This window comes from Anoplolepis gracilipes, chromosome 15 (genome assembly GCF_047496725.1).
Source record: "Anoplolepis gracilipes chromosome 15, ASM4749672v1, whole genome shotgun sequence".
NCBI classification, from domain to species: Eukaryota; Metazoa; Arthropoda; class Insecta; order Hymenoptera; family Formicidae; genus Anoplolepis; species Anoplolepis gracilipes.
Window position 1 is genome coordinate 1118273 of NC_132984.1, and position 20371 is coordinate 1138643.

General features: G+C 24.5%; 2 protein-coding genes across 7 annotated transcripts; both read left to right on the plus strand.

Moving 5' to 3' along the window:
- Positions 1-678: 678 nt before the first annotated feature.
- LOC140673713 (cytochrome P450 4c21-like) lies at positions 679-8232 on the plus strand. Of its 4 annotated transcripts, none has more exons than XM_072906825.1 (12): positions 679-888; positions 1014-1120; positions 1276-1363; positions 2168-2356; positions 3423-3489; positions 3808-3934; positions 4053-4116; positions 4339-4433; positions 4722-4790; positions 5815-5992; positions 7149-7325; positions 7384-8231. In XM_072906825.1, the coding sequence occupies exons 1-12, from the start codon at positions 711-713 to the stop codon at positions 7563-7565; spliced, it is 1521 nt and encodes a 506-aa protein (XP_072762926.1). In that variant the 5' UTR covers positions 679-710; the 3' UTR covers positions 7566-8231. The 4 variants fall into 4 exon arrangements, with proteins under 4 accessions (XP_072762926.1, XP_072762928.1, XP_072762927.1 ...); XM_072906827.1 differs by having other exon boundaries at positions 1032-1120; XM_072906826.1 differs by having other exon boundaries at positions 7393-8230.
- A 2315-nt stretch (positions 8233-10547) lies between these two features.
- LOC140673983 (cytochrome P450 4c21-like) lies at positions 10548-20197 on the plus strand. Of its 3 annotated transcripts, none has more exons than XM_072907259.1 (12): positions 10548-10763; positions 10889-10995; positions 11151-11238; positions 12046-12234; positions 13302-13368; positions 13687-13813; positions 13932-13995; positions 14218-14312; positions 14601-14669; positions 15694-15871; positions 17028-17204; positions 20092-20197. In XM_072907259.1, exons 1-12 carry the CDS (start codon positions 10586-10588, stop codon positions 20097-20099), a joined length of 1347 nt encoding a protein of 448 aa, XP_072763360.1. In that variant the 5' UTR covers positions 10548-10585; the 3' UTR covers positions 20100-20197. The 3 variants fall into 3 exon arrangements, with proteins under 3 accessions (XP_072763360.1, XP_072763358.1, XP_072763359.1); XM_072907257.1 differs by lacking the exon at positions 20092-20197 and adding an exon at positions 17272-18094; XM_072907258.1 differs by lacking the exons at positions 14601-14669; positions 20092-20197 and adding an exon at positions 17272-18095.
- Positions 20198-20371: the final 174 nt, after the last annotated feature.

Below are 20371 nucleotides of genomic sequence, written 5' to 3' on the forward strand. Positions count from 1 at the left end.
AATGAAAAAAGATATATATATATATATATATATATATTGGTATATATTATATAATATACACGCGCAGTCACAATAATGTTTTGATTTTTGAGTATTGATAGTTGAGAATTATATGTATGTATATATATTATATAAATGTGTAATATATATAATATAAATTTACATATTTATTATATATATATATATATATATATATATAAAATAGAAAAATCTTTTAAAATACAAATAATTGCATCTTGAAAGATTTCTCTCTCTATTTTTCACAAATAATCGTTCACATAAAAAACATATCTACGCATATGAAGAAGTATATTACATTTATACATGTGTACATAAATGTCAATGCTAGATTGTAAATTCTCGGAACCCCTCTTCTACGTGTCATACTTGACACGTAAAAGATAAATCATGTAGAATCATTTCAAGAATGATTAATAATTTTATTATTCAATTAAAAAACACATTTATTGTGTGCAAGCTATATTTTTATTTGCATTATTTCTTTGATTTACATATTTAAAATGTAATAGTTTGTCTTTTTTGAACTTTATACAATTTATTATTATTACAGAAAATTATATGTATATAAGTTATCATGTTTTTATTTATTATATATTTGAGTGGGGAAGACATAATAAAAGCATTAAACATATCCGCAGACGATAGTAATAATGTAAAACCGATTATTACTTCGTTCTTCGTTGTAATCAATGTTCAGTATGACATTTATAAGTGTTCTATTAATTGTACTGGCATGCATTGCCATAAGTTACTTCATCCTAAATTATCGCCAACGAGCTTCTATTAAAGCGGTAAACACTCTGCCTGGTCCAAGAACATTTCCGCTTATCGGAAGTGCTTATTATTTTCTTCGACGGAGTCTTGATGGTAATAATAAAGAGATAAAAATATTTATCAAAATATTAATTGTCGCTAACATTGCATTAATTTTGGCAATATGTAATAAGATGTTGATATATTATTTATATGATAAATTATAAAACATTTTTTAGATTTTTTGGCTATTTTAGTAAAATTGTCAGAAGATTATCCGTCCCCATTCAAATTTTGGATAGGTAGAAAGTTATTTATTACAATATATGAACCAGATCAAATGAAGGTAGAGAAGCCTTGTGATATTTTTATAATGACTATAATAACTTATCACTAATTTAACTAAATATAATTTTCTAAAGTATATTATAGTTAATTCTCTAAATGACATAAACAGATGTACATTCAAAGTATTTAAAAATATTCCATATAACATTATAGGCAATCTTATATAACAATCTGGATAAAAGTACAATATATGAATTTTTTGAATCAGTAATGGGTAAAGAAGGATTAATCACAGCTCCTGGTAAGATCTTTTAATAAAACATAATTTACTTTTAATTATATTTAATTTACACATAATATAATTATAAATGATAAATTTATTACTTATTAAATTTTTATTAATATTTTTTAATATCATAAATTTTATGTGCGTGTAGTGCATGTTTTTATATATTCTTTTTATATAGAGAGCTCCGATTGTCTATATTCTCCCGATTGTCAACCGCTTTGTTTGCGGACAAAATTTTGCCGACACATGATATTGTTCACATAAAATAAACAATTTAATATTCATATTAACACTTTGCACACACGACATTATTACATACATGCGCATTGTATGTACACATAAAAATCTATAAGTTTGCAATTTTCCACGCGAAACAAGGTTTATCCCATTGTTTGTTTGTGGTTATGATTTAATTGTTGGTGTTCATAGTGTAATTGAATGTAATTGGATACGAAGCGAGATCCAACCTATATCGTCTCGTGCTTCGGACGCATAATAAAGTCTAGAATTATACGATTATGGGTTTGCGATTTTTCGCGCGATGCGAGGTCTGTCCCATATCGCTTAGTGCCTTAGATGCAAAGTATATACATATAATTAGATGTATGTGCGTAATAATATCATGTGCGCAATGTATATGTGTGCAAGGTAATAATATAATTTTTTTTAATTTTATTTTATGTGTGCAATCGAACTTTTGTATTTATTTCTATTTTTTTCATGTGCGCAAGAATATGTGTAGACAATCAAGAATTAAGTATGAGCGGGAACCTCTTCTCCTTTTTCTTTACTATCTTTTTATAATATTTATTTCAGTATCTACATGGGCTAAAAGTCGAAAAGTAATAGCACCGAGCTTTAATAACAACATGTTACGAAACTATTTTGATATATTTGTTGAACAATCTTTAATAATGGCAGACAAATTAGAAAAAATTGGATTAAAAGAAAATAAAGTTATTCTTTACGAACATATATCAAAGTATGCTTTAAGTACTACATTTGGTAAGACAAAGTATTTTTATTTATTTGTAAAACATTTGCACACATATTTTTCATTATAAAAATTTAAAAAGAAATTAAAAATCTTGCAAGAGATAAAGAAAGAGAATTGCTGAGATGAGAATGAATGGTACAATAGTAATTTGTATAATAATCTTATATTATAAATTTTAAATACTGTTAATAAATAAAATAAATAATATAAATAATATAAATAAATAATATAAATAATAAATAAAATTAAAAAATTAATAAATTTTATTAAATACTGTTGACTAAAAGATAAAATTTCAAAGAATATAAAATTGCGTAATAATTTAACAACAGCAGAATTAGATTTATGTTATATAAATTAATTGTAATCATAAGTTTGCATCAAGGTATACAGCCATGTCTAAAAGTAATAGATCCTTAATTTGTTTTTATTTTTTAGTAAATAAATATTTAAAAAATAAAAAAACTATTGATAGCACGATTAAAACTAAAAACTTCAAACATCAAAATGTTTTTTTTTTTTTACTTTCCTACGACTTTTTGCCGAGTATCGACAACTTTTCTGAAAAATACAGGTTTAGTTTCAAAATTATGTAGCTTGGCAAAAAAAAATTGTAGAAAAGTTAAAAAAAACATTTTATAGATAAAATGTTATAGTTTGTAGAACTTGACTTAAATTTTTTGAGAGAAATATATTGTATTTATTTTTACCTATATATTGAAAAAAAATTCTTTCATTGATAATATTACGGATTAAACATACTCAAAATAAAAAAAAAAGTTATAGAATACTACCTTTTATAACTTTTTATTGTATTTTTAATCGAAGCAAAAAAACTGTTTAAAATGTATACGCAATTAATGTACACTTTTTGAATATTTTGTATTATAATAAAATTAAGAAATTTGTGTTCTATTTATCGCATCTTGACTCTTACTTATCTTTTCTTCTTGGTATTGTTATTACTTTTATCATTCAATATTATTAGTCCATTACTAGTTATATTAGTATTATTAGTCAATTATTAGTTAACATCTCGAATAAAAATGAGTTAATTTATGTGATATTATAAAGGTACAATGACGGGAATGAAAGATCTATCAATAAATGAAATAGATCAATGTCTCGACGTAGCAGAGAGGTAAAATAACATTTTTTAAATTTTTTACAATGTTAATCTACATAAATCGTAAAAAAAGGTTTATTTTAGAATAATTTATAAATTTTCTTAAAAAATTTTAAAAATGTAGCAATTATATTTTAAATTAAATCTGTATTATATCTTTATTAAAATTATTAAATCTTTATCAAATAGTTTTATTGATATGTAACTACAATAAAAAACTGTATTTTTTCTTATTGTTAGTTTTATTCGTAAAAAAATACGATTAATTAATTTACTAATTAATTTACATTTTTGTATCTTATAAAATATTATTTTCAAAGAAAAATGTTTTAGGGTCAGAAAAACTTTTAGATCAAGAATGCGAAATGTATTTCTATATTTTAATTTTATATTTAATCTCACTGCTATGGGACGAGAACAGCGAAAGAATATTAATTTTATGCATTCTTTGAAGGATAAGGTAAATACTGCGAATAATTAATAATAAATATAATAATTAATATTAACTAATAATAATTATTAAGTAATATTAATTTAACTTGTATAAAGTATTTACTATATAATCTATTATTACACAGATAATGCAACAGAAAATATATGCATTAAAGGAACAGGAGACCAAAAGTAACTATGAAACAACTCGTAAGTTTTTTTAAACTTTAATTAAAACATTATTAAAATGTTTGTTTTAATTATTAAAACACTATTAAAATATCTAATTATGATTATTGTTAAATGTACTTTTTTCTTCTAAATTTAATAATAATTTTCAAAGTACTGAATCCTACTGTCGTAAAGTTCAGAAAGTAATTAACATATACAAAGTTACACACACTTTTATATTTTGTTTTTTAAATAATATAGCTAGGACATTTCTTGACATTCTAATAGAGATGTCTCATAAAGACATATGGCCGCAAGAGATGATAAATGATCATTCTATTACGACGTTTTTAGCGGTATGTAAAAAATATTTTTATATAATTTCTACACAATGTTGTATTTATACTATATAACAAGATATAATTTATTGTATTAAATATAAAAAATTCCTTTAAAGATGGTCTAAAGAAAGACATTTGTTCATTATTACTAAAGAGAATTTTTACATAAATGCATTTATTTACTGCTCTCGACTCTTATTAAGACCATTCTAGCCCCATTTTTTGTATTCAATGTATCAAAGTCTTTTTTGCTTTTTACTTGTTTATTATATTAATCAGACAAATGAAATTTTTATGTATTAGGCCTTCGACACAACGACTGTTACGATAGATTTCGTGATCTTTATGTTAGCAAATTTCCCAGAGATGCAAGTACGTAATTAAATTTATTTGTAATAAACAAAACGTAAATGATATAATTCTACATTATAAGAAAAAAAAATATTTTTTGAGCAGTAATGAAAAAATTTTTTTTTCGATAAATTCTATTATACAAATATAATAATTTGCTTAGAGTCGTATCTTTTGACATATCGTTATATAAATTATATAGTAATATCTAATGATATTAACAGAATTAATTAAATTATTATAGTTTGTTATATACAATTTTAACTCAAATTTAATTTTCATGTTTTTTTTTTTATTCAAAATAAGTACACTTATAACAGACAAACAAATGAGAGATATAGTATAGGAAAGTCCCGTTTGCCTTTACATCCTCGAGATTGTCAACTTCGTTTGCGCACAACATTTTGCCGACATTCAATTATTGATATTCTCAATTACCTATATCCCGAAACATAAGATTTTACACATAAAATAAAAAAAAACTTATACAATACTTTACATATACGAAATTATTGCACACATGACATTACAGTACACCTGTACATTACATACGTGACATTATTAGCTACAAATAAAGTGTTAATATAATTTTTTTAAATTTTATTTTATGCGTGCAATGTGTTTGTATGCAATAAAGTCGTGTACGCAATGTGTATGTGTGTAATAATGTCATATGTGCAATCGTACTTTTGTATTTTCATTATTTTTATGTATATGCAATAACGTGTGTCGACAATCGAAACTATCGGTAAAATGTTGTGCGCAAATAAAGCGGTTGACAATCGGGAATGTAGGCAATCGGAACCAACTCAAATTAATTTTAAAAAATTAAGAATTTTAATCAGACCATAAAATGTCTACATAAATTTTTTATTATTATCATCATTTTGATATCAGAATGATAAATTTGTAAATAATAATTAATAAAAATAATATAAGATATATTATTAATAAGATTACATTTTTTTACAATATATATTTATATTTCCAGTGTTATATGCTGCATGTATTTACCTATGAAGTATCTTATTTAATCTTATTATAGGAAAAAGCGTATAAAGAATTATTGGAAATTTATGGAACAAAAACTCCAAAATTTGCACCAATTAAATATGAAGATATACAGTATATGAATTTCTTAGATCGTTCCATTAAGGAAACTATGAGAATATTTCCTACTATTCCTATAGTTGGGCGACATTTAACAGAGGATGTAAAAATGGGTTTGTTTTCAAATATAAATATAATCATCTTATTGGTTGTTTAATGAAATTTATTATACGTAGGCACGTAGCACTTACTAAAGTTGAATGTCACAAGTGCGAATGTGTGGATTGCGTCGTATAGTTGCCGAGATATTCAAACTTTAATTATTTGACTAGATGAAATTTTTTAAGATTTTCATATAAAAAAGATTAGAATTTAAAGATATTTTGAAATGTTTTTGATATGTTTTATTTTTATTACAAGACTAGACCCAATAAACATCAACATTTCAAAATATTAAGACAAAAAGAAACAAGAGAAAACAAGATATTTTTTTAATATAATCAGCATCTGAGTAAAAATAATTAAAAATTAATCTAATCTAACCAAATCTAACTTAAACTTAAATCTAAACTATTGTTATCTAAATGAAACGAGGTCTGTAATTATATAAATTTACATGAGTTTGCAATTTTTTTGTGAGAAGCGAGGTTTACCTTTCGTCGACCTTTCGTCGAGTATTTCGGATGCAAACAAGATCTATAGTTTCGATTTATATGAATTTGGAAATTTTTGAAATTTATTTTAATATTTTAAATGTAATAATTTTAGTAATAATAATAATAATAATAATAATTGTTATTATTATATATTAATAATAAATTATAATAAAAAAACAATAATAAACGTATTGTTCGATCAATAAGATATCAAATAGATTAATTTCACTAAGCAATTAATCCTTTTTAAAGTATATAAATATGAGAAAATATTTAGAAAATTATTTAACTTTTTGAAGTTTTTTAAATAAAGCAAAAATAAACAAATCTCTGAAAGATTTTTTTTATTTAGAGCCTCTACACGCTGTTAATTTTATATAAATCAAATTGCACATATCTGCTTATAGAATAAAATCCCAGATAACACAAGCTATTCGAAAAGAATTCATTTTTATGTCACCAATTTTGAGTCCCTTTTGAAATACATATAGAATACATTTTATAAAATGTATTCGATATATATTTCGAAATGGACTCAAAACTGGTGACATAAAAATGAACTCTTTTTGAATAACTTGTGTCATCTGGGATGATTTCAACTACATTCGTTGCCTTATTTATAAGCTATTTATTACGTCTTTATTATCATAACATTTAAAGAAATATGTTTTAGGAGAGTTTATTCTACCAAAAGGCGCTGACGTTCTTTTAGAAATATTTGTTCTACACCGAAATAAAAAGTATTGGCCCAACCCGTTGGTATTTGACCCGGACAGATTTCTCCCTGAGAAAAAAGAAACTTATACGTCTTACTTCATGCCGTTTAGTATAGGATCCAGAAATTGTATAGGTAAGAACAAATCAAAACATACGTTATCATAAAATTGATTTGCATATAAGTAACTAAGCTTTTGCAGGTATGAATTATGCAATGATTTCGATGAAAGTTGTCTTAGCAACTTTGATACGAACATTTGTATTTAAAGTAGACAAAACCATTGCAATAGATAAAATAAAATTAAATGCGGATTTGGCTTTGTCTCCTGTTGAACCTCTAGAAGTCAAAATTGAAAAACGAGATCAAAATTAAAATAGTGTAAGAATTCACTTATAAAAAATAATCCAATGTTTTTTATATGATGTTTTTTTGTACACGTTACACGTAGTTGTATACATAGTAGATATATGAGCAAGAAGGAGAAATAAAAAATAAGTCGCCAAATTTATACATGTATAATGTCATTAGAATTAAATGTAAAAGCGTCCAACAATAGCGACACGAAAAGTTAGAAAGACGTACATATCTATAACTGTTTTACACAATAGTTGAATGATATTTAGAAATTGTTGTTACGAAATAGAAATATAGACAGTGAAAAGTTCAGATATATGTTATATCATAACGACATTTAATAGCTTTCTAATTAATAAAATAGTTAAATTATAAAATTTTTTTTGAGCATTTTTAGTGTTAATATAAAAACTTTCTTTAAAAATTTAAATGTACAATTAAGCGAAATCTGTCAAGGAAGAACAAATAACAATAAAAACAAAAGTTATTCTCACCGCAAGACTACTAACAATAAGTTTTGCGAAAGAATGGAATCATAGCTGGAATATTCTTATAAGTTGAATAGTTATTAGTGGTTATTAATGGTTATTAATGGTTATTAATAGTTGAATAGTTAAATATATAAATGGTTATTAATGGTTTAATTTTTAATTTCCCTGAGCGTGAGAAATTAAAGCTTTATCAATATATTGTATTTAAGTGGATACAAATTATATAGAAAAATATTTAATTACTGTTTTTATTTATCTTTATTTGTCATACATTATCTTTTAGAAATAAGCTTATTCACACACAATTAATAAACAAATTTTGGTTTGCATTTGACTTACCCCTCTTGGTTATGGGTCATTATTCCTAGCTAAATTATTTGGTCTTTATTAATCTCCAAAATCAGCTCCAAAAATTTACTTTTAATGTCTTTTAATTTTATTATATGTATATAACTAATTGTATGTTTTTAACTAAATTATGTAATCTTAACACTGGCGGATCTTGAAGTGAAACTCTCCCCCATTCCCTCGAAAGAGAAAAATATCAATTTTGATATGAAATGATGAAACCGTGAAAATAAAGCATATTGATATTAAATTAAATAATTTTGTCAAACCTGTTCCCCTTTATTGACGTCAGAATCCGCTAGTGAATCTTAATTATATTGAATTATATTTGTCCAATTGTATATATTTAATAATTTTTATTTAAGAGAAGTCGAATATTATTATTTTATTTTTATATTATTACACAATCTTTTTAGACATATTTTAACACGCTAAGATTTATCCCGTAGTATTATTATATCTATTATCGTCGGAAGAAACGTTTACAGCGCACTCGATCTCAAGGTGACGCGAGACGCACGTGCCGACGCCGGTGTCGGCACCGGAGTTAAAACACGTGTGCACATTGACACTACGCCTGCCGAACTGGGATGAATGGCTCGAAACTGTCACAGTTCACGTATACGGCGCTTTCCACCCCTCTCTCTCACTCTTTCCCCTCCTCTCTCTCTCTCTCTCTCTCTCTCTCTCTCTCTCTCTCTCTCTCTCTCTTTTCTCTCTCTCTCTCTCCTCTCTCTCTCTCTTTTTCTTTCTTTCTTTTTCTCCTCGCGCTAAAAGTAACAAATACGCATTATAATATGTTATAAAAGACGCGTTAAAATATGTACATATATGAAGTAATTTTAAAATGCATATAAAACTTCCAAATTAAAATTATATTATTATTAGATACATTTAACGCGCTTTAAAGTGTGTAACTCGATTATGATATAATGTAATATAATGCGCAAAGTATTTTAACTAAAACAATCTTACGACTTGCAGTGTATGAACTTGTATATTGTATAATAATTTTATTTTCTTATTACATTTATTATATATGAACAAACATATAATGAGAATGTTATGTCAATGGTGTTAACGATTATTTGTGAAAAATAAAAATCTTCTAAGATACAATTAATAGTAGGTATTAAATTATAATAATTTTTTAATTGTTAGTTTACGTCAACTGAAAGATAACGTTATTAAATATAATTATTATTAAATAATTATGTAAATAGTGAGAAAACTATCGGGAAATGCAGTCTGAATATCTCAGTTTGTTAAAAGGTGTCGCACAACAGACGAAAGATTCAGATTCGAGTCTCCTCCGATTCAATGATTTTATTCAGATATTTTTCTTTGCCCGTTTCTTTACGAGGGTGAGGAAGGTTTACTAAAATAAAATTTTGGATTGAAATTTATTAAATTATTTGTGTTATGGTACAAAAGAATTTTGCATAACTATGCATAACTAATCAGTGAAAAATTAATTTTCCTTAAAATTGTCGCACTACCATGAGCATTTAAGGTAATCTAACGTGATTAAGGGAGTAAGGAGTAACAAATGCACATTTATTCCTTTTAACAAAAGAAATCATTATCTCTTACGTGTCTATAAGTTTTGCGTAAAACTTTTTTATATACATTTAATATTCAACTTTAACTGTAATATATGATGCATATGATTTATTCTATTGCTTTTTGTACAGAAAAGCAAAGAACAAAACACAACTTGCAACCATTATGAACAAGCTTAAGATCTATTGACTACGAATAAAAAAGGAGACACGTTTAATAACTTAGAAACATATCTATGCATATAAAAAAGTATATTACATTTATACATATGTACATATACGTCAATGCTAGATTGTAAATTCTCGGAATACTTAATATGTAAATGATAAATTATATAGAATCATTTAAAAAATGATTAATAATTTTATTATTCAATCTAAAAGACACATTTATTGTGTGCAAGCTATACTTTTATTTTCATTATTACTTTGATTTACATATTTAAAATGTAATAGTTTGTCTTTTTTGAACTTTATACAATCTATTATTATTACAAAAAATTATATGTATATATGTTATCATGTTTTTTATTTATTATATATTTGGGTGGGGAAGACATAATAAAAGCATTAATAACATCCGCAGACGATAGTAATAATGTAAAACCAATTATTACTTCGTTCTTCGTTGTAATCAATGTTCAGTATGACATTTATAAGTGTTCTATTAATTGTACTGGCATGCATTGCCATAAGTTACTTCATCCTAAATTACCGCCAACGAGCTTCTATTAAAGCGGTAAACACTCTGCCTGGTCCAAGAACATTTCCGCTTATCGGAAGTGCTTATTATTTTCTTCGACGGAGTCTTGATGGTAATAATAAAGAGATAAAAATATTTATCAAAATATTAATTGTCGCTAACATTGCATTAATTTTGGCAATATGTAATAAGATGTTGATATATTATTTATATGATAAATTATAAAACATTTTTTAGATTTTTTGGCTATTTTAGTAAAATTGTCAGAAGATTATCCATCCCCATTCAAATTTTGGATAGGTAGAAAGTTATTTATTACAATATATGAACCAGATCAAATGAAGGTAGAGAAGCCTTGTGATATTTTTATAATGACTATAATAACTTATCACTAATTTAACTAAATATAATTTTCTAAAGTATATTATAGTTAATTCTCTAAATGACATAAACAGATGTACATTCAAAGTATTTAAAAATATTCCATATAACATTATAGACAATCTTATATAACAATCTGGATAAAAGTACAGTATATGAATTTTTTGAATCAGTAATGGGTAAAGAAGGATTAGTCACAGCTCCTGGTAAGATCTTTTAATAAAACATAATTTACTTTTAATTATATTTAATTTACACATAATAATATAATTATAAATGATAAATTTATTACTTATTAAATTTTTATTAATATTTTTTAATATCATAAATTTTATGTGCGTGTAGTGCATGTTTTTATATATTCTTTTTATATAGAGAGCTCCGATTGTCTATATTCTCCCGATTGTCAACCGCTTTGTTTGCGTACAAAATTTTGTCGACACATGATATTGTTCACATAAAATAAACAATTTAATATTTATATTAACACTTTGCACACACGACATTATTGCATACATGCGCATTGTATGTACACATAAAAATCTATAAGTTTGCAATTTTCCACGCGAAACAAGGTTTATCCCATTGTTTGTTTGTGGTTATGATTTAATTGTTGGTGTTCATAGTGTAATTGAATGTAATTGGATACGAAGCGAGATCCAACCTATATCGTCTCGTGCTTCGGACGCATAATAAAGTCTAGAATTATACGATTATGGGTTTGCGATTTTTCGCGCGATGCGAGGTCTGTCCCATATCGCTTAGTGCCTTAGATGCAAAGTATATACATATAATTAGATGTATGTGCGTAATAATATCATGTGCGCAATGTATATGTGTGCAAGGTAATAATATAATTTTTTTTAATTTTATTTTATGTGTACAATCGCACTTTTGTATTTATTTCTATATTTTTCATGTGCGCAAGAATATGTGTAGACAATCGAGAATTAAGTATGAGCGGGAACCTCTTCTCCTTTTTCTTTACTATCTTTTTATAATATTTATTTCAGTATCTACATGGGCTAAAAGTCGAAAAGTAATAGCACCGAGCTTTAATAACAACATGTTACGAAACTATTTTGATATATTTGTTGAACAATCTTTAATAATGGCAGACAAATTAGAAAAAATTGGATTAAAAGAAAATAAAGTTATTCTTTTCGAACATATATCAAAGTATACTTTAAGTACTACACTTGGTAAGACGAAGTATTTTTATTTATTTGTAAAACATTTGCACACATATTGTTCATTATAAAAATTTAAAAAGAAATTAAAAATCTTGCAAAAGATAAAGAAAGAGAATTGCTGAGATGAGAATGAATGGTACAATAGTAATTTGTATAATAATCTTATATTATAAATTTTAAATACTGTTAATAAATAAAATAAATAATATAAATAATATAAATAAATAATATAAATATTAAATAAAATTAAAAAATTAATAAATTTTATTAAATACTGTTGACTAAAAGATAAAATTTCAAAGAATATAAAATTGCGTAATAATTTAACAACAGCAGAATTAGATTTATGTTATATAAATTAATTGTAATCATAAGTTTGCATCAAGGTATACAGCCATGTCTAAAAGTAATAGATCCTTAATTTGTTTTTATTTTTTAGTAAATAAATATTTAAAAAATAAAAAAACTATTGATAGCACGATTAAAACTAAAAACTTCAAACATCAAAATGTTTTTTTTTTTTTTACTTTCCTACGACTTTTTGCCGAGTATCGACAACTTTTCTGAAAAATGCAGGTTTAGTTTCAAAATTATGTAGCTTGGCAAAAAAAAATTGTAGAAAAGTTAAAAAAAACATTTTATAGATAAAATGTTATAGTTTGTAGAACTTGACTTAAATTTTTTGAGAGAAATATATTGTATTTATTTTTACCTATATATTGAAAAAAAATTCTTTCATTGATAATATTACGGATTAAACATACTCAAAATAAAAAAAAAAGTTATAGAATACTACCTTTTATAACTTTTTATTGTATTTTTAATCGAAGCAAAAAAACTGTTTAAAATGTATACGCAATTAATGTACACTTTTTGAATATTTTGTATTATAATAAAATTAAGAAATTTGTGTTCTATTTATCGCATCTTGACTCTTACTTATCTTTTCTTCTTGGTATTGTTATTACTTTTATCATTCAATATTATTAGTCCATTACTAGTTATATTAGTATTATTAGTCAATTATTAGTTAACATCTCGAATAAAAATGAGTTAATTTATGTGATATTATAAAGGTACAATGACGGGAATGAAAGATCTATCAATAAATGAAATAGATCAATGTCTCGACGTAGCAGAGAGGTAAAATAACATTTTTTAAATTTTTTACAATGTTAATCTACATAAATCGTAAAAAAAGGTTTATTTTAGAATAATTTATAAATTTTCTTAAAAAATTTTAAAAATGTAGCAATTATATTTTAAATTAAATCTGTATTATATCTTTATTAAAATTATTAAATCTTTATCAAATAGTTTTATTGATATGTAACTACAATAAAAAACTGTATTTTTTCTTATTGTTAGTTTTATTCGTAAAAAAATACGATTAATTAATTTACTAATTAATTTACATTTTTGTATCTTATAAAATATTATTTTCAAAGAAAAATGTTTTAGGGTCAGAAAAACTTTTAGATCAAGAATGCGAAATGTATTTCTATATTTTAATTTTATATTTAATCTCACTGCTATGGGACGAGAACAGCGAAAGAATATTAACTTTATGCATTCTTTGAAGGATAAGGTAAATACTGCGAATAATTAATAATAAATATAATAATTAATATTAACTAATAATAATTATTAAGTAATATTAATTTAACTTGTATAAAGTATTTACTATATAATCTATTATTACACAGATAATGCAACAGAAAATATATGCATTAAAGGAACAGGAGACCAAAAGTAACTATGAAACAACTCGTAAGTTTTTTTAAACTTTAATTAAAACATTATTAAAATGTTTGTTTTAATTATTAAAACACTATTAAAATATCTAATTATGATTATTGTTAAATGTACTTTTTTCTTCTAAATTTAATAATAATTTTCAAAGTACTGAATCCTACTGTCGTAAAGTTCAGAAAGTAATTAACATATACAAAGTTACACACACTTTTATATTTTGTTTTTTAAATAATATAGCTAGGACATTTCTTGACATTCTAATAGAGATGTCTCATAAAGACATATGGCCGCAAGAGATGATAAATGATCATTCTATTACGACGTTTTTAGCGGTATGTAAAAAATATTTTTATATAATTTCTACACAATGTTGTATTTATACTATATAACAAGATATAATTTATTGTATTAAATATAAAAAATTCCTTTAAAGATGGTCTAAAGAAAGACATTTGTTCATTATTACTAAAGAGAATTTTTACATAAATGCATTTATTTACTGCTCTCGACTCTTATTAAGACCATTCTAGCCCCATTTTTTGTATTCAATGTATCAAAGTCTTTTTTGCTTTTTACTTGTTTATTATATTAATCAGACAAATGAAATTTTTATGTATTAGGCCTTCGACACAACGACTGTTACGATAGATTTCGTGATCTTTATGTTAGCAAATTTCCCAGAGATGCAAGTACGTAATTAAATTTATTTGTAATAAACAAAACGTAAATGATATAATTCTACATTATAAGAAAAAAAAATATTTTTTGAGCAGTAATGAAAAAATTTTTTTTTCGATAAATTCTATTATACAAATATAATAATTTGCTTAGAGTCGTATCTTTTGACATATCGTTATATAAATTATATAGTAATATCTAATGATATTAACAGAATTAATTAAATTATTATAGTTTGTTATATACAATTTTAACTCAAATTTAATTTTCATGTTTTTTTTTTTATTCAAAATAAGTACACTTATAACAGACAAACAAATGAGAGATATAGTATAGGAAAGTCCCGTTTGCCTTTACATCCTCGAGATTGTCAACTTCGTTTGCGCACAACATTTTGCCGACATTCAATTATTGATATTCTCAATTACCTATATCCCGAAACATAAGATTTTACACGTAAAATAAAAAAAAACTTATACAATACTTTACATATACGAAATTATTGCACACATGACATTACAGTACACCTGCACATTACATACGTGACATTATTAGCTACAAATAAAGTGTTAATATAATTTTTTTAAATTTTATTTTATGCGTGCAATGTGTTTGTATGCAATAAAGTCGTGTACGCAATGTGTATGTGTGTAATAATGTCATATATGCAATCGTACTTTTGTATTTTCATTATTTTTATGTATATGCAATAACGTGTGTCGACAATCGAAACTATCGGTAAAATGTTGTGCGCAAATAAAGCGGTTGACAATCGGGAATGTAGGCAATCGGAACCAACTCAAATTAATTTCAAAAAATTAAGAATTTTAATCAGACCATAAAATGTCTACACAAATTTTTTATTATTATCATCATTTTGATATCAGAATGATAAATTTGTAAATAATAATTAATAAAAATAATATAAGATATATTATTAATAAGATTACATTTTTTTATAATATATATTTATATTTCCAGTGTTATATGCTGCATGTATTTACCTATGAAGTATCTTATTTAATCTTATTATAGGAAAAAGCGTATAAAGAATTATTGGAAATTTATGGAACAAAAACTCCAAAATTTGCACCAATTAAATATGAAGATATACAGTATATGAATTTCTTAGATCGTTTCATTAAGGAAACTATGAGAATATTTCCTACTATTCCTATAGTTGGGCGACATTTAACAGAGGATGTAAAAATGGGTTTGTTTTCAAATATAAATATAATCATCTTATTGGTTGTTTAATGAAATTTATTATACGTAGGCACGTAGCACTTACTAAAGTTGAATGTCACAAGTACGAATGTGTGGATTGCGTCGTATAGTTGCCGAGATATTCAAACTTTAATTATTTGACTAGATGAAATTTTTTAAGATTTTCATATAAAAAAGATTAGAATTTAAAGATATTTTGAAATGTTTTTGATATGTTTTATTTTTATTACAAGACTAGAACCAATAAACATCAACATTTCAAAATATTAAGACAAAAAGGAACAAGAGAAAACAAGATATTTTTTTAATATAATCAGCATCTGAGTAAAAATAATTAAAAATTAATCTAATCTAACCAAATCTAACTTAAACTTAAATCTAAACTATTGTTATCTAAATGAAACGAGGTGTGTAATTATATAAATTTACATGAGTTTGCAATTTCTTTGTGAGAAGCGAGGTTTACCTTTCGTCGACCTTTCGTCGAGTATTTCGGATGCAAACAAGATCTATAGTTTCGATTTATATGAATTTGGAAATTTTTGAAATTTATTTTAATATTTTAAATGTAATAATTTTAGTAATAATAATAATAATAATAATAATTGTTATTATTATATATTAATAATAAATTATAATAAAAAAACAATAATAAACGTATTGTTCGATCAATAAGATATCAAATAGATTAATTTCACTAAGCAATTAATCCTTTTTAAAATATATAAATATGAGAAAATATTTAGAAAATTATTTAACTTTTTGAAGTTTTTTAAATAAAGCAAAAATAAACAAATCTCTGAAAGATTCTTTTTATTTAGAGCCTCTACACGCTGTTAATTTTATATAAATCAAATTGCACATATCTGCTTATAGAATAAAATCCCAGATAACACAAGCTATTCGAAAAGAATTCATTTTTATGTCACCAATTTTGAGTCCCTTTTGAAATACATATAGAATACATTTTATAAAATGTATTCGATATATATTTCGAAATGGACTCAAAACTGGTGACATAAAAATGAACTCTTTTTGAATAACTTGTGTCATCTGGGATGATTTCAACTACATTCGTTGCCTTATTTATAAGCTATTTATTACGTCTTTATTATCATAACATTTAAAGAAATATGTTTTAGGAGAGTTTATTCTACCAAAAGGCGCTGACGTTCTTTTAGAAATATTTGTTCTACACCGAAATAAAAAGTATTGGCCCAACCCGTTGGTATTTGACCCGGACAGATTTCTCCCTGAGAAAAAAGAAACTTATACGTCTTACTTCATGCCGTTTAGTATAGGATCCAGAAATTGTATAGGTAAGAACAAATCAAAACATACGTTATCATAAAATTGATTTGCATATAAGTAACTAAGCTTTTGCAGGTATGAATTATGCAATGATTTCGATGAAAGTTGTCTTAGCAACTTTGATACGAACATTTGTATTTAAAGTAGACAAAACCATTGCAATAGATAAAATAAAATTAAATGCGGATATAGCTTTGTCTCCTGTTGAACCTCTAGAAGTCAAAATTGAAAAACGAGATCAAAATTAAAATAGTGTAAGAATACACTTATGAAAAATAATCCAATGTTTTTTATATGATGTTTTCTTGTACACGTTACACGTAGTTGTATACATAGTATGATATATGAGCAAGAAGGAGAAATAAAAAATAAGTCGCCAAATTTATACATGTATAATGTCATTAGAATTAAATGTAAAAGCGTCCAACAATAGCGACACAAAAAGTTAGAAAGACGTACATATCTATAACTGTTTTACACAATAGTTGAATGATATTTAGAAATTATTGTTACGAAATAGAAATATAGACAGTGAAAAGTTCAGATATATGTTATATCATAACGACAATTAATAGTTTTCTAATTAATAAAATAGTTAAATTATAAAATTTTTTTTGAACATTTTTAGTATTAATATAAAAACTTTCTTTAAAAATTTAAATGTACAATTAAGCGAAATCTGTCAAGAAAGAACAAATAACAATAAAAAACAAAAGTTATTCTCACCGCAAGATTACTAACAATAAGTTTTGCGAAAGAATGGAATCATAGCTTGAATATTCTTATAAGTTGAATAGTTATTAGTGGTTATTAATGGTTATTAATGGTTATTAATAGTTGAATAGTTAAATATATAAATGGTTATTAATGGTTTAATTTTTAATTTCCCTGAGCGTGAGAAATTAAAGCTGTATCAATATATTGTATTTAAGTGGATACAAATTATATAGAAAAATATTTAATTACTGTTTTTATTTATCTTTATTTGTCATACATTATCTTTTAGAAATAAGCTTATTCACACACAATTAATAAACAAATTTTGGTTTGCATTTGACTTACCCCTCTTGGTTATGGGTCATTATTCCTAGCTAAATTATTTGGTCTTTATTAATCTCCAAAATCAGCTCCAAAAATTTACTTTTAATGTCTTTTAATTTTATTATATGTATATAACTAATTGTATGTTTTTAACTAAATTATGTAATCTTAACACTGGCGGATCCTGAAGTGAAACTCTCCCCCATTCCCTCGAAAGAGAAAAATATCAATTTTGATAAGAAATGATAAAACCGTGAAAATAAAGCGTGAAAATATTGATATTAAATTAAATAATTTTGTCAAACCTGTTTCCCTTTATTGACTGTTTTAAACACAATTTCACAATATTGCTCTAACATAGCTATATATATATATAATATATACTATATATATATATATATATATATATATAATATATACATATATAATATATATATGTATAATATATTTATATATAATATATACATATATAATATATATATATATATAATATATACTATATATATATATATATATATATATATATATATATATATATATATACAGGGTGGACCATTTTAATTCATCCAGTCGAATATCTCGAAAACCAAGCCCGGGAGAGAAAAATGTTTCAGACAAAAGTTGTATGGTTTCAAAGGGGCCATAAGATGGTACCATTGGTTTGACCTTGAAAAGTCATTTGAAGGTCACGTGAAGGTCACTTCAAGTTTTTTTAATGGAACACTTTATATATTTTTACATATTCTTGTAGCTCATCTCGAGAGCTTTCCAAAACACTTATGACAAAGTATTTTTCATTAAGTATTTTTTGAGTTATAAGGCTTCAAAGTTGCAGTATTTTGACATAAAATACAAGATATCTCATAAAATATTCATTTTTTGATTATCTTACTCTAATACTTTTATGCACAGAATAACGAGACGAATCAATTGGCATAATTAAAACACATAATTATGTTAAAGTAAAAATCTGAATTTGCAAATAACAGTTACACATTTTTACTTTAACATAATTATGTTTTTTCTTTACACCAATTGATTCGTCTCACGCGTTAATACTTCTTTTACTATACGTAACGCGATGACTTAATATCATCCAGTGATTTTAAAATACGTAAAATTCTTGAAAATAATTTGATATTTGATACAGTTAATGCACTTTAAAATACATGAAGCACGATTACGGGTACGTTTCGTTATTCACTGCAAGTACTACTTATGTGACGTCATGTAAATGTACAAAATCTTTTGCTAACTTCTTTTTAATTTCGTACACTTGAAGCTAATGTGTCACAGAACGCGTTTACAGTACGTTTTCAGCTGCTCGCATCCAGTGCTCTAGTATTCTCGTATATTCGTTGTTTTATAATATTTATCATTTTATCAAATATGAGAAGAATAAAATCAATAAGGAAAATATAATTGTATTTATTGCGTATACATTAATAAAAAATATAGGCGATTCGAGAATAAAAAATATTGATGAAAAATTTAGTTAACGAGATAATTGACATATACAGCTGCATCAATTCAATACTAGTGATAAATGTAATTATGCGAAATAAAAATGTTACTAATCGGAGTCACGTATAAAATCATTCACCGGAAAACATAACTTGCATAATCATAATTTATGTTTAAATTATTCTGGTTAAAAACTTGTTTATATAATGGTGCGATCAAATTTAAATAAAACTTTTTAAAGAAATCTTTATTCAATTAATACCTATATTCAACCAATATATTCATAAACCGAATTAAAACTATTTTTTCTATATATAGTTTCTTGTATAATTTTTGCTAACATCTATGTACTTTAGCTATCAAATTGACAATTTTTTTTTTTTATTTCAGTTTTATAGAAATCTGTGCCAGATACGAAGTTAATTGTGCAGAATTCTTCCATCTCTGTCATTGGAAAACTTCTTCACGACTATCACGAAATAATTTATGCCCTTTACATACTCGAAACTTCGAGTGTATTGTTATTGAACTGTATGCGCAATCTTTGCATAATGTCAACCTGTTTAATATTTTTATTTTAATATTTTAATTTGTAATTAAATATTTGATAATTTGTAAATAGATTTGACAATTATGCGTTGCGCAACAGCACTATGTATCTTGTTTACTT